The 16,009-nt window shown below is 37.4% G+C and overlaps 1 protein-coding gene across 4 annotated transcripts; it reads right to left on the reverse strand.

The window, feature by feature from the left end:
- Positions 1-1,737: 1,737 nt before the first annotated feature.
- On the reverse strand, positions 1,738-15,486 carry LOC127420404 (transcription elongation factor A protein 2-like). 4 transcript variants are annotated; one of them, XM_051662676.1, is made up of 11 exons: positions 15,307-15,392; positions 14,483-14,545; positions 12,492-12,597; positions 11,835-11,925; positions 11,406-11,469; positions 10,974-11,110; positions 8,581-8,637; positions 8,125-8,279; positions 7,778-7,924; positions 3,789-3,860; positions 1,739-3,115 (listed from the first exon to the last, which is right to left on the reverse strand). In XM_051662676.1, exons 3-11 carry the CDS (start codon positions 12,570-12,572, stop codon positions 3,107-3,109), a joined length of 813 nt encoding a protein of 270 aa, XP_051518636.1. In that variant the 5' UTR covers positions 12,573-12,597; positions 14,483-14,545; positions 15,307-15,392; the 3' UTR covers positions 1,739-3,106. The 4 variants fall into 4 exon arrangements, with proteins under 4 accessions (XP_051518637.1, XP_051518636.1, XP_051518638.1 ...); XM_051662677.1 differs by lacking the exons at positions 14,483-14,545; positions 15,307-15,392 and adding an exon at positions 13,285-13,403 and having other exon boundaries at positions 1,738-3,115; XM_051662675.1 differs by lacking the exon at positions 11,406-11,469 and having other exon boundaries at positions 1,742-3,115; positions 15,307-15,486.
- Positions 15,487-16,009: the final 523 nt, after the last annotated feature.

Consider the following 16,009-nt stretch of genomic DNA (forward strand, 5'->3'; position numbering starts at 1 on the left):
CTGTTGTGACTTAAGTCTTCTTATGACTTTCACATCAGTGGAAAACTTAGCTGCACAAGTTCACCTAGGAAGCATAAAAGATTTTCCAGAACTCATGTGGCAGCACAAACGCAAAATCACAATGTGTCCATTATAACGAATTTAACATTATATCGGGTCAATGTGTCTTCATGTGTTCATGACAAGTGCTCATGTGATGTGAGTTTATCACAAATATAAATCAGTTAGTTAATCCCATGGTCATTAGGAAAAATGTATTTTTAATACAAATGTGGCAAAAATATTAATTGATTTATTAATATTAACATTTATAGCATTAATCATGCACCAGTGAATGATGCATTGCCAAATTAGTCTGTCAAACTTAATTTAAGGTTATTGACCATCATTGGTGAATTGCTCCAATTCCTGAAATATTATGAATTTTGATCATACACTAGAGGACAATGCCTGATAAAACTTCAAAGTGGCCAGAATGTACTGCTGTTGTTAGTGTAAGAAAGATATATATTTTTAATATTTATTTATTATTATTATTGTTGCATTTTGTCATTGGGGGGCTTAAGACTTTAAAAACCCCTGCAAAAAAATCATAAACCACAGAATTTTTATTTTTGGTTGAACTTCCTTTAACAGCACGGAAAAACAAAATAAATTGTTGGTTGTTTCTCATGAGTCAGGTCTGTCTCTTCCAGTCTAAGGGGGCAGTTCTTGGCCAGACAATTCTGCAATCTGTCTGGCTAAACAAGATTACCAAGAACTAAGGTATATATTTAGTATTAATATAGTGAAAAAAGTTATATAGTTATAGTGAAAATTACATTTTAGATGGCTATCTAGGAGCTTGAATCTCATCTCAGTTGACCTGTAGGTATTTTTCAGTGATGTATCAACCACTTAAAAAAAAAAAAAAAAAAATTACAACAATCCTCCTTGACTTTCTTCTTTACCTGAGGGTCTTAGCTCAGTGGTTTATTCCTTTGAAGGTCCTGGAACACTTCCTCCAAACACTGAACATTTATAAATAACCCAGTCAATCATTTTAAATCACCAGATCAAAACACTTTGCTTTGTGACCCTTTAATTCCCCAATGACTGGGGGCTGTTTTGTCCTCTTAACTGAATCTATGAAGTCTCGTTGGAGACAGTTGTTTGGGAGATTCCCACCATATTCCCTTCAATCTATCATAGGTCCTTTATTTCTCAATAGGCCCTTTATTTCTCAATTATCTGGTGGGTACTGAACTCAAAGGAGGTGTTATTTAGGAGCATCCAAGAAAGCCTGCAGTGATATCCTCAATCCAAAACCAGATCTGACAGCATTTATTTTTGGGCCACAATTAAGAAATGTTGTGACAGCTCATAGCAAATTACTGCTCAGGCAAAGGCCCGACACATTTTAGCACCTGTGTCTTACGCGAGTCACAAAGGGTCAGTTCTATTCTCAGATTTGATTAAGTTTAGCTTTGGAATATGAGGTTTTGAAAGGGAAGGTATGACCAGTTCTACACAACAGTTCTCAGCTCTAGTGGGGTACTAGTACAACATCATATTATGTTGATGCAAAGTTTAGTTAATAATTCATTCAAATTATGTAACTAAAACACAGTTGTCCCCTAGGAGTTCTCTTACATAAGTGAGGTGAGTGACAATTGGCTGATTGGCTTATTGCTCCCTCTAGTGGAAAACATGTGAAATACAAAGAAATGGCAAATATGGCCATTAAAATGTCTTTTATTCATACACCAGTGGTTCTAAACCCATATGACCTTTTTTTCCATGTTAAAAAATGTTACCCTCAGTCACCATTCACTTTCATTGTATGACTGAGACTCTGCATAACATTTCCTTTTGTGTTCCATGAAAGAAAGTAATTTGGGTTTTGAACAGCATGAGAGTAAATTATGACAGAATTTACTCTGAGACAGTCAAAGTTGCAGTGATGCACTTACAATGGAAGTGAATGGGGCCAATTTTTGGAGGGTTTAAAGGTGGAAATGTGAAGCTTATAATTTTATAATAACATTAATTCTTCTGTTAAAACTGACAAAATATATATATATATATATTTTATTATTTGATCTGTAAAGTTGTTTAAATCATAATTTTTACAGTCATTTAATGTTTGTTGATATTACATCGTCATGGCAATGAAGTTGTAAAACTGGCTATAACTTTACACAGAAAAGGTTAATTTGCGATTGTATCACACTAAAATTATGTTACCACACATATTGTTTATGTCTTGTGACTATATTTTTGAAACGGTGAGTATTTTAATATTTACAGATTGGCCCCATTCACTTCTTTTTTTAAGAAAAGGAGGGACAAGTCAAAATGTATTTTTGTTGTAATCAATATTTTGCCACAAATGCTGTCGATTGAGCTTAACTTGTATTGAACCTGGAATATAACTTTAAACTAGCAATTGTCCCATCTATTGATTTTACAAAAAGTCCGGCGTTTGAAATTCCAATACACAAGGTAAAACACTCAAACCACAATTTTTTTGTTTGTTTCAAATTTACTGAGACAAAACAGTCCAGATATTCAGATATTTCAATACATATGAACCTTCAATTATGTACCACATTGTTATTTTTTCCTTGTCTAACTGTCTAAAGGCTCAAATACTATCTATAAATCCTTTAAGACCATTTAAACTGCAACCAACCTATCAAAATTTGGTTAAATCACATGCGAAATGCATCAACCACATATACATATATGAAAAGCACACGTTCAAAGAAAATCAGTATGGATGTGTACAAATTCGTTCAGCAGTAACTCAGCACTCATATAGCAATTTAAAGGCACAAGCGCTATATCTAAGGCAAAAGCAAGAACAAGCGAGCTGACTTACTAAGTTATCTGCAGTGTATGAAAGGCAAAGATATAACACAAGTAAAAAGGAAAAAAAAAAATACAGAAACTGTTTTTTGAAGTAGCAACACTCTACATTATATATTGCAAAGCTATGAAAATTAATGTATAAAAAAAAAGGCAGACTTTTTTTTTTTTTTCTCAAAAGAAAAAAAAAAAGTACTTTCTTACACCATGAATTCAGGTCATCTCTTAATACGAAGAATCCTGGTCACTTTAGTCTTTAACAAAACTATGCAGAAAAAGGAGAAACAACAAAAATAAATCAAGCACATTTCTTAACAACTAGCAAAAGTTCTCTTTTAAGAAACTTGTTTTGTCTAGTAAAAATAATTAAACCTCCAAAACAAAATAAATTTACCTGAGAAACAAAACTGCATAAGGTGTGAAGACTTATTTTGAGATAATGTATTTTGAATAAGTATATTGTATGTAGTGGGGCCTGCTGTCGCAGTATATGGGGAAAGTTATCACTTGGAAACATGCTGTTAAATAGCATGTTATATGATTTTCAGCAACATTTAACCAGTAAAACAATTATACAACCAAAAAATAATTAAACAGCAAAATTGCCAAAAATATGACAGTTTTGAACCAACTGTTTAAGACCAACTAATTAAACCAATGCTAACAATTATAATGAGATTTATCGCAATGTATAACAATTATTTTCTAATTGCAATTTTTTGCAGTACAGACTGTCATGCTGGTAAACTCCTCTGATGTTCAACTACAGAAAGTAAATATCGCCCCCATGTGGCTTCATTATGGCATGAAGAAACAATGTACATGCATCACGGTCATATAATGAATTTGAGATTCCTAACGAAGGTTTTCTGTAATCCTGAGATTACTGAAGTCAACCAATGGCTTTTTTGCTGGCAGGTATGTGAAAGAAATCTTACCTTCCACCGGTTTCCACACTCGTTGCACAGCACGAAGGTGGTCATGGGTTCATCAGCGCTGCGTGTCTGGACCTGCAGAGAGATTGTGCATTACACACACAACATTCCTGCTTGTTTCAAACTCCCTTTCACCCTCAAGACAGTCATGGTTACGACACAAGTGTGTTTAGGACAAAATTTGTACTGAGCACAATTAGAGTATGGGGTGAAAAATGTAATCCACTATAAAAATTAAAAACACTTTAAAATGTATGAATGTCACTGCATTAAATAAACTATAAAACCAAGTGGCATTTATTCTAAAGAAAGATAGAAAGAAACAATAGTACGCAAGTATATACACCATGGGACCATGCAGCCATCATACCGCTCAAGGAGACGCATTCTGTCTCCTAGAGATGAACATAGTTTGGTGCGAAAAGTGCAAATCAATCCCAGAACAACAGCAAAGGACCTTGTGAAGATGCTGGAGGAAACAGATAGACAAGTATCTATATCCACAGTAAAATGAGTCCAATACTGACATAACCTGAAAGGCTGCTCAGCAAGGAAGAAGCCACTGCTCCAAAACCACCATAAAAAAAAACAACCAGACTACAGTTTGCAAGTGCACGTGGGGACAAAGATTTTACTTTTTGGAGAAATGTCCTCTGGTCTGATGAAACAAACATTTAACTGTTTGGCCATAATGACCATCGTTATGTTTGAAGGAAAAAGGGTGAGGCTTGCAAGCCGAAGAACACCACCAAACCGTGAAGCATGGGGGTGGCAGTATCATGTTGTGGGGGTGCTTTGCTGCAGGAGGCTGGTGTACTTCACAAAATAGATGGCATCATTAGGAAAGGAAATTATGTGGATATATTGAAGCAACATCTCAAGACATCAGCCAGAAAGTTAAAGCTCTGTCGCAAATGGGTCTTCCAAATGGACAATGACCCCAAACATACCTCCAGAGTTGTGGCAAAATGGCTTAAGGACAACAAAGTCAAGGTATTGGAGTGGCCATCACAAAGCCCTGACCTCAATCCTATAGAAAATTTGCAGGCAGAACTGAAAAAGCATGTGCAAGCAAGGAGGCCTACAAGCCTGACTCAGTTACACCAGTTCTGTTTGGAGGAATGGGCCAAAATTACAGCAACTTATTGTGAGAAGCTTGTGGAACATTTGACCCAAGTTAAACTATTTAAAGGCAATGCTACCAAAAACAAAGTGTATGTAAACTTCTGACCCACTGGGAATGTGATGAAAGATATAAAAGCTGAAATAAATAATTCTCTCTACTATTATTCTGACATTTCACATTCTTAAAATAAAAGTAGTGATCCTAACTGACCAAAGACAGGGAATGTTTTCTACGATTAAATGTCAGGAATTGTGAAAAACTGAGTTGCAATGTATTTGGCTAAGGTGTATGTAAACTTCTGACTTCAACTGTGTGTGTGTGTGTGTGTGTGTGTATGTAATATATATATATATATATATATATATATATATATATATATATATATATATATATATAATTATAACAAACTCAGCAAAAAAGAAATGTCCCTTTTTCAGGACACTGTATTTTAAAATTTTTTGTAAAAATCCAAATAACTTAACAGATCTTTATTGTAAAGGGTTTAAACAATGTTTTCCATGCTTGTTCAATGAACCATAAACAATTAATGAACATGCACCTGTGGAACGGTCGTTAAGACACTAACAGCTTACAGACGGTAGGCAATTAAGGTCACAGTTATAAAAACTTCTTCTGACTCTGAAAAACACCAAAAGAAAGATGCCCAGGGTCCCTGCTCATCTGCGTGAACGTGCCTTAGGCATGATGCACGGAGGCATGAGGACTGCAGATGTGGCCAGGGCAATAAATTGCAATGTCCATATTGTGAGACACCTAAGACAGCGCTACAGGGAGACGGAAAGGACAGCTGATCGTCCTCGCAGTGGCAGACCACGTGTAACAACACCTGTACAAGATCGGTACATCTGAATATCACACCTGCGGGACAGGTACAGAATTGCAACAACAACTACCCGAGTTACACAAGGAACGCACAATCCCTCCATCAGTGCTCAGACTGTCCGCAATAGGCTGAGAGAGGCTGGACTGAGGGCTTGTAGGCCTGCTGTAAGGCAGGTCCTTACCAGACATCACCGGCAACAATGTCGCCTATGGGCACAAAGCCACCTTCGCTGGACCAGACAGGACTGGCAAAAAGTGCTCTTCACTGACAAGTCGCGGTTTTGTCTCACCAGGGGTGACGGTCGGACTCACATTTATAGTCAAAGGAATGAGCGTTACACCGAGGCCTGTACTCTGGAGAGGGATCGATCTGGAGGTGGAGGGTCCATCATGGTATGGGGCGGTGTGTCACAGCCTCATCGGACTAAGCTTGTTGTCATTGCAGGCAATCTCAACGCTGTGCGTTACAGGGAAGACAGCCTCCTCCCTCATGTGGTACCCTTCCTGCAGGGTCATCCTGACATGACCCTCCAGCATGACAATGCCACCAGCCATACTGCTCATTCTGTGCATGATTTCCTGCAAGACAGGAATGTCAGTGTTCTGCCATGGCCAGCGAAGAGCCCGGATCTCAATCCCATTGAGCACATCTGGGACCTGTTGGATCGGCAGGTGAGGGCTAGGGCCATTCCTCCCAGAAATGTCCGGGAACTTGCAAGTGCCTTGGTGGAAGAGTGGAGAACATTTCACAGCAAGAACTGGCAAATCTGGTGCAGTCCATGAGGAGGAGATGCACTGCAGTACTTAATGCAGCTGGTGGCCACACCAGATACTGACTGTTACTTTTGATTTTGACCCCCCCCCCCCCCTTTGTTCAGGGACACATTATTCCATTTCTGTTAATCACATGTCTGTGAAACTTGTTCAGTTTATGTCTTAGTTGTTGAATCTTTTTATGTTCATACAAATATTTACACGTTAAGTTTGCTGAAAATAAAAGCAGTTGAAAGTGAGAGGACGTTTCTTTTTTGCTGAGTTTATAATTTAAATAATGTAGACTCTATACTGTTCAAAATTAAGAAAAAGAAAAAGAAAAAAAAAAGTATTTGGACACTTTCGGGTTTTCTTATGTTAGTGGCACATGTCCATAGAATTTGAAGGGAACATACAGTACTTCATACATTCACTAAAACTCACCTCGACCCCAGTTGCTTTAAAGTAATTGCAAAAATGGCTCAGAAAAGGTAGTTGTGAAAAGCATCAATTGTTTGCAGATGCCACTTGGTTTGATATTTTGCATATAATGCTAATAATTCATACATTTTATGTGCCATTTAAGTGCCAAAAATGTTTTGGGCCCACTGTATGTGTAAATAATTGCTGTGTCACACTCAAATTGATTATATATATATATATATATTTTTTTTTTATACATTTTTAAAAATGATGGCAATCATAAACACCTCCATATTCAGTCATGAATCTTTACATTGTGCATGCTGATAGCTACTTTGAACATGTAATTTGCATGCCAGTCAGCTCACACACTCCATTGCCCAAGCAAATATGTCCTTGACATATAGTCTTTTAAGCCAATCAGCTTGCATGGTGCAGCTGATAGGTCCATTGTAATCTGTTAGCCAATTCACTTGCATACTCTCTCTTTGTCTATCATTTAAATTGCCTTAGTTTTTTGCAGATATACCACTTTCACTGCAGCATGCTACAAGTGATTTTCCTCTGAAACCCTCCTCCTCCCCAGCACCACTTGTCTAGATCTGCTTCAACATGACTGTATGCATCTCCAATTGTGCAACAGCAGCAGTAGTAGCATGACTTACATACTCAACACAGCATGTCTACTTATTCTGCAGCAGTGTAGCAGCTCTAGTCCTCTATGACCAAACCTACCCACTTTATAACATTATATCCATTATAACACTTTAAATTAAAAAGAGTCATGTCTAAACTGATTATTAAAATCTGCTAGTGCAGATAAGATGTTATAAGAGTTTGCATGTACCTGAGTGTAGGTGCAGTTCTTGCCCTTGCACTTGCCACAGATGAACATGTCAGTCTCCGTGCCACCCACTTTAGACAGCTGGTGCTCTCGAATTGACTCCTTGGTCAGCGCTTTCCTGATCTCTTTCAGCTCCGCACTAGCCATCTCCTGCAACACATGCCAATTAACACAAACACACTTCACATCCTGTAGAGAAGCTACCACTTAAAACATCTCCGACCAAATCCAATCAAATCTCAGACTATCATAAAATACTGTAAACTACAAAGTGATTTTGGAAAAATGATACATTTTATACAAAATATACATTTATACAGTTTTATTTTTGACCCACATAACCCACATACTTCTGCAGTCATGTTGGAAATACGGTCTGCCGAGATGTTGCCGCACAAAACGTTCCGGCGCAAGTCTGGGTTTTTCTGGTCCTTTAGGTTGGAGATGCGACTCCTCAGTCTGGACTTATACTTCATGTCAGTGGACTTGAACTCTTGGTAGATACGTGTATCATACAGTCCAGTCAAGGAAGTAAAAGCATTGACTCTTAACCAATAAGACTCAAATGCATCATTGTACATTCTCATTTTAACCACAGATGGAATGGTAAGAAAATACACCGTCCAAGTGACAAATCTGCAATCCTACATACCTACTCTTCAAATTTGATTAGAACAAATATACTACAGTAGAAATAACTAAGGAAAGGCAAGATGTTACAGAGCACCAGATAGGGTTTAATTTAGTTCAGCACCAGAATGTAAGCAAAGCTAACAAAATGTAGTATTTGGTGATGAGAAGGATATAATCTTCAATCTGTGCTGCCAAGTGTTCACAGTCTGCACCAATTGTTTTGTAATCACCTGAAAAAATACACAAAAAGAGGGTAATTTCCTTCAAAAGAGTGTATATGTAAAGCTGCTGTATAAAATTGTTTTCATGTTATACTTTCTCATTTTAGTTATAATATGCAGAGACAACTGTAAGTAAGCCCTTCCTACTGTAGGTCGACTTTCCTGAAGTCTGTAAACACTGATGCTATGCAAACAGTGCTCTGTTTATTTCAGCAGTCTCACGTCAACTTCGGGCTTAACAAATAGCATGCATTTGGGTGGGACTAAAGTGCCTTTAAAAAGTCATCATACCATGTCAAAATCCTTATTTGTCACATTACACCCTGGAAATGTAAATACATTCAATCTAATATTTTCCAGCTGCATGTACACATTATAACCTTCTACATCAAAGTGAAAATAACATGTAAAAAAGATCAGCACCCTAAGAGTAACCATTACAAACCTGCTCAGGTGAAACCACTCACGTTTCAGAATCAGAAAGAGCTTTATTGCCAAGTATGCTTCCACATACATTTCTTGGTGACAGAAGCTTCCAGTGCACAAACAATACAACAGCAAGACAGAGATAATAATAAATAATAAAAAAAAAGAATAAAAATAAAAGATCACATACCTGGCTAATTGACCCCTCCTGACATCAATTGTAGTGGTTTTGATTACGTAAGAATAAAACCAGCTGCTCCATGAGGATTCCATTACTAGTAGTGCATGGTAATGAATTCAAGAATTCACCATGGTTGGAAAGGTGCATTCAAAAGGGCTCCGGGATAAAATTGTGGGTATAAAAAGATTTCAAAGGTTTCTATCCCTGTGAGTACCATTCAGAGCATTATTTAGAAGTGGGAAAGTGCATGGCATCACCAAAACCTTACCTAGATCGGGCCGTCCCTCCAAACTGGATGACCATGCCATAAGGATACTGATCAGGGACGCTATCAAGAGGTCAAAGGCAACTTTGAAGGATTTACAAGCCCTTATGGCTGAGATTGATTGGCCTGTGCATATGACAACAATCTCCCAAGCTTTACACAAAGCTGGCCTGTATGGCAGGGTGGCAAGAAAGAAGCCTCTTCTGAAAAAGTGCCACACTAAGTCTCGTTTGCACTTTGCAAAAAAACACTTGGAGGATTCAGATGCCATGTTGAAAAAGGTTTTATTTTAGTCAGATGAGACACTAAATTGAACTCCCAAGTGCTATATTTGGAGAAAACCAAACAGCACACCACCCAGAACATACAATACCTATAATGATGCATGGTGGGGGCAACATCATGTTATGGGGGTGTTTCTCTTCAGCGGGGACTAGGTAATTGCTCAGAATTGAAAGGAAAAAGGATGCTACCATGTACACCCACATTTTTTGGAAAAATTTGTGGCCCTATGCTTGACAACTGAAGATGGGCAGGTATTTTACCTTTCAGCATGATGATGACCCTATACACACCACCAAAAACCACACAGTGGGTTTAGGATAGGTAGGTCAAAGTCTTTGAGTGGCCATGTCAAAGCCCTGACCTAAATCCAATAGAAAACCAGTGGATGGAAAGAGCAATCAATCACCGATCACCCCTCAATTTGACTGAATTCGATCAATTCTGCAAGGATGAATGGGCATTTATTTCCCAATCTGGGTGTGCGAAGGTAGTGGAGACTGATGGCTGTCATTTAAGCAAAAGGTTGCTCTACTAAGTATTTAATCCAGGGGTATGATCACTTTTCGAACCATGATATTCTAGTTTTTCGACTTTTTTACATTTTTGGAACTGTTGCCTTTTTTTTGTTACTTGAATGTTGTAAGGCAACATTTTTAAATACATTTATAAAAAAAAAAAAAAAAAAAAAAAAAAAGGTATGGGTTTTGATTTCAGGCTGTAAGACAAAAAAGTGACTATTCTAAAGGGGTATGATGATTTTCTATAGGCACCATACTTGTAATAATCTGTTTTGTGGTATTTGTGAGTATTTCTGTAACTGCTGATCTCCTGGGATTTTCACGCACAACAGTCTCTAGAATTTACTCAGAATGGTGCCAAAAACAAAAAACATCCAGTGAGCGGCAGTTCTGTGGACGGATATGCCTTGTTGATGAGAGAGGTCAACAGAGAATGGCAAGACTGGTTCGAACTGACAAAGTCTACAGTAACTCAGATAACCGCTCTGTACAATTGTGGTGAGAAGAATATCATCTCAGAATGCTATTCTGAGATGCGGGTTAGCGCTGATTTGGCGGTATGAGGCGGACCTACACAATATTAGGCAGGTGGTTTTAATGTTGTGGCTGATTGGTGTACTATTACTATTTTCAATTTTCTTTTTTAACTTTAAATCTGCTCAATGCTTACCGTCAGTCTGTAGGGCTGCCACCAGCAGCTCTCTGCATTTAGTTCGCACGCTGTCAGTCGTGATGGGTGCAGGTGGGAAGGTGGTGAATTTGGGGGTTACAGGGGTGGTGGGAGTTTTTGGCATCTCCAGTTTGTTACTAGACAACAAATAATAACAACTATTTAAAGGAGTATACTGGGTTGATGTATGACAAGTTGATCTTAATCAACAGCATTTGTGGCATAATGTTGATTACCCCAAAATCTAATTTGAATTTGTCCCTCTTTTTCCAAAAAAAAAAACAAAAAAAAACAAAAAAAATCTGGATTACAGTGAAGCACTTAATATGAGTGAATGAGGGCATTCACTTGAACTGTTTCAAAAGTATAGCCACAAGACATAAATAATATGCATGTTAACATGATTTTAGTGTGATAAAATCACTTACTAACCTTTTCTGTGTAAAGTTATATCCAATTTTACAACTGTTGCCATGAAGATGTAATGCCGTAAGCCCTAAAACAATTGCAAAAATTACTATTTAAACAACTTTACATCTCAAATAATACACAAGTTTTAACAGAAGAATTAATGCAATTGCTTTTATAAAATTACAAGTTCATATTTCTGCCTTAAAACCCTTAAAAAATATTAGCCCCATTATATTCCATTGTAAGTGCCTCACTGTAATATCTGTAAAGATTTTTGCTTTTTTCAAACAAGGGGGGGGATGTGTCAGAATTACTTTTTTTGTAGTAATCAACTTTATACCACAAATGCTGTCGATTATGCTAAACTTGTATTCAACCAGAAATTGTTTTTAATTAAACAATTAGCCACTGTTTTTGTAACATACATATCAATGGTTAGATCCTACAAACCTGGTGTCACTGGATCCAGGGCAGTCTTTAGAGGAGGACTGGAGTGGAGATCCTCCTTTCTTCTTGTCCTCTGATTTACCCTCAGAACCATCTATAGAGACAAGAACATTTAAGTCCAGCCTTATCACTCCAGAACATACTCCTTTTCACTACTGGTTTGGTATAGGGTCTGATACTTCACTCATGTACTCGATAAAATGCTCCAACTCCATGCAGCAGCGTTACATATCATTGGTATCTCCTACGCAATATATTATTATACTTAATATATTGTTATACTTTTACTATACTTGGAAATGACAGCATTACTACAATACAGGTATCTGTATTGGCGAGTACCAAAAAGTAAGTATCAGTACTCGTAATCAGTTTTAAAAAATGGTACCGGTTTATTCCCAATTCCACTTTCACTTCATATTCATGCAGAAACATAAGGATAAATTCACTATCACAAAGTCCACTCGTAACACCTTAAAGTCAATAAAGGCAGGAAGAGAAACAAATAGCTGCCTTGTCTTTTATAAGACAACATTTATAAGGTTCTTCAGCATTCAATCTTAAGGAATATATCGTAAACTGTAAACTTTTCCGTTTTTTTTTTTTTTTTTTTTTTTTTTAAAAGCTATTCGATTGTGAATGGGGATGTAAGAACTGTACCCAGTAGTTTCTTCCAGGTCTTGATGAGTGATTTTGCCAGAATTTGCACCTCCTCATCAGAACTCTGTTTCCGCACGGCATTTACAGACATCCCGATCCGCGTGGACTGCACCGTACAGAGGATGAGAACAAGGGAAGAACATATTCATTACAAATAAGTGCTACACTGCACTACTAACATTTTTCCAATGGTTAATTCTGAACTAAATAGTGATTATTTTGTGACTTATGATACAAATTGGACGAACTTTCCCTATACTACTGTCTGAAGGCAAAGGCCATAGATTAGGGCTGCACAGTTAATCGAAACAATAATCAATATTACAATTACAGCTGTTGCAATTAAGTAATCGTAAAAACTGTCAATTACATCATTCAATTTAGATCTGTTGTAGTGTCTAGTCTATTGTAGTATCTGTAGTGTCAAAATTTCTATTTACAAAATGTTTGGTCCATTGTGTGCATGAATGCGATAGTAGACATTCAGAAAATCGGTTTAAATTAAAATAGTATTCTAGTATTGTACTGTATTTTATAGTATTGTATATACACTACTATACACTATATATATTGTATAATATTGCAAAATGTAAATGAAATTTGAAAACAATTGTTTTTTATGCAATAAAGCAATTCAGGAACAATTCTCAGCTTGTTTTGGATGTGTAGCCTACATAAAGAATATGGCATGCAGTTTCCCCACAAAAAGTATTTTAATCTAAATGAATAATCCCAATTACAACATCAAGCATAATTGTCAATTATGATTTTCGTCCTTAACGTGCAGCCCTACCTTAGACGAACTATGAGCATGAAACTGCAATGTCAGTCACAACCGTAATGGATTTGCACCAGTACACTTTCCCCAGAGCAACCTGACAACTGAGCACTGACTTCACTAACTATTCACTCTTCTGCACTAAAAATGATCGCAATATATGAATAAAGGGAGGGGAAAAAAATGAGGAAGTTCAGAAGTTCACCTATTTTATTTACTGTACGCTGCCCAATTCTTAATGATCTGCAGTTCTTGACAGATTTTTTTTAAACCACTTATGTCGAATATGTTCAGGCATTGATCTCTGGGATAGGACATATCTTGCTCTACATGTATTCATTTTTCTTCGGTTCTATTGTGTCTGAATTTCCCCTCAGGTATCAATAAAGCCTGTCTGTTTGTCCGTCTTCTCCACCCATAATGACTGAATCCACCCAACTACAATATCACTACAGACATATCACATGTCAATGTAAAGCACAAGTTATTATGGATAAATGTACACAAAGCATTCAAAATAAATGTCTGTGCATTCTAATTTTCCAAAGAAAAAACATCTGCCAACTACAATGTTACTGTTAAAAAACTGCTATTATTAACTACTATGAGGTAGTTAATAATAGCTAAATGAGCCATCTAGATACAGTCAGAAATCCATTCTGGGCCTGACTGTGACTTATTAATAGGGAAAAGTTGACAGAGAATCTTTCATATGGGTTTTTCGTCACACCTCATAGCCTTTAATCCTGCGCACAGTAGCATAACCAGTGGTGCATCAGTGATACTGTTATGCCCAGGCAAGAAACAACGATTTGTCGTAAATGTCAGTTATGATGCTTTCTATCAGGCCCACTGATTACACAATTTCACACAGAGCACATTTCCATTTTGATTTCTTTTCTCCACACGAAGACATCACATCTCAAGAAAGACACTGGCTATGCTCGGAATGGAATACTAGAAGTTCGCTTATTGCATAGGGTCTACTGCATACTGGCTTCAATTTTCAAAAAGTATGGGAAGCAGTATGCAATTCAATCTTATACATTTTCAAACAGCAGTATGCTCCATTGGTCACCTGCCCTCAATACGTTGCATGTTTAATGCTGAGAGTGCCAACCTGTTGTCTCGAAAATAAAAATAAAAACTATTATGTAATCCAACACAACACATGCTCAGCCAGCAGAACCAGTGTCCAGTACGACTGAGCTACCTGTAGGGTCTCCAGAGACATTTTCATGTTCTTCAGCTCCTGAAGCAGGTCAATGGCCCCATCCTAAAGATTAAAACACTTTAATTAGAAAAGATCACAGGCAAACAACTTATCAAATGCAGTGCTAAACATTAGGTTCGGTTGAGAGGAGAAATACAACCTAAATGCACCTGAATGTTGTGTTTTGGGTACAAAACAGGGACTGACTGGTGCAAAGTGTTAGATAAAAGAGTCTTTTGTTAGCGCTGGAGAAATTTGGAGAATAACCAGCTGCCAGCTCATCATCACAGCACACAAACGCTTCAAACATGAGAGCAAAAGTCACATGTGATTGTGCAGCCAAGCAGGTTGTCTGTCTGGATGAAACAGGCGATAATGATGTCGAGTTAGTACAACTCATGATTGTTTAATGAAACAAACAGAAATTAGCGCGTGGATAAAAAAATAAAAAAAAAATAAATAAAAAAATCAATCGGCCTCGCGCTCCTATGTAGTAATACATCAATATTTAAAAGCGTGCAATAAGTCTTAAGCTGTCACTAAACGATCTGCCATAAAAGAGTTGATGCCCAGTTACAGGAATCAAGTCACTGTTGATGTTATCGCCCAAACATATCTGTTTACATTACATGTTGCATTTACTGATGGGACAACAGTGCATTGGTGCACATAAGATTTCAAGGCAACAGATGGCGATTTGTGTTTTAGTGCATGACAAATGAACACATGCATGCATTTCTGGAATTTTCCTCCATAACTGAGTGTTGCTTTTATCTACTACCTGTTTTTCCCCCCGATGTTATAGGAAATAGCATCACACTTACTGTGTTTTTCTTATGCACCATTTTGTCCAGCTTCTTAGCAATGCGCTCCACTTCTTGGTCCTTCACCATGTTTCGGGCTTTAGGGCTGTTTGGTGGCGCCCTAAGATCGAGCCTCCATTTATGCGTGAAAATGTATGAGAGGAATCCACTGCCTTTCTGTACACTCTCGACTGTTGTGAAGCACGGCATTATGGGAAGTGAAGTTCATGTGGCCCACCGCAGAGGCTTCAAGCGAGAGGTGGTTCAACTGACAAGGCTACAGGTTAACAAAACATAGTTTTTCTGTCATTTTGGAGCTTAAAACTGAAGTATGTTACTTTTTAGGTGTAAAATTACTTTCTTCTATCCCAGTTTAATATGCAGAGGCAACTGAAAGTAAGCCATTCATAGGTACATTTTCTCGAAAACTGTAAACAATGTGTCTCTGTGGCGCTATAAAAATTCCTGTTTGTTTTGAGCGACCTGCTTAGACCCGCCCCAATACGTTACTCAACCAATGGCGTGAGTCGGGGGCAGGACTATATCTTTGTTTGATCAATGGCAGATGAGTGTATTCAGAAAGCTGTTTTGAAAACATTGTTTATTTTTTGCACTCCCATTCGGTGGTGCTGGTGTCGCAGAAATGACATATTTAAGCTTTAACAGCCTTAATCAAACTGTGATTGTGTTAAGACCTGCGTGAAGATTCATCAATATATTTTTT

This window comes from Myxocyprinus asiaticus, chromosome 29 (assembly GCF_019703515.2).
Source record: "Myxocyprinus asiaticus isolate MX2 ecotype Aquarium Trade chromosome 29, UBuf_Myxa_2, whole genome shotgun sequence".
NCBI lineage: Eukaryota > Metazoa > Chordata > Actinopteri > Cypriniformes > Catostomidae > Myxocyprinus > Myxocyprinus asiaticus.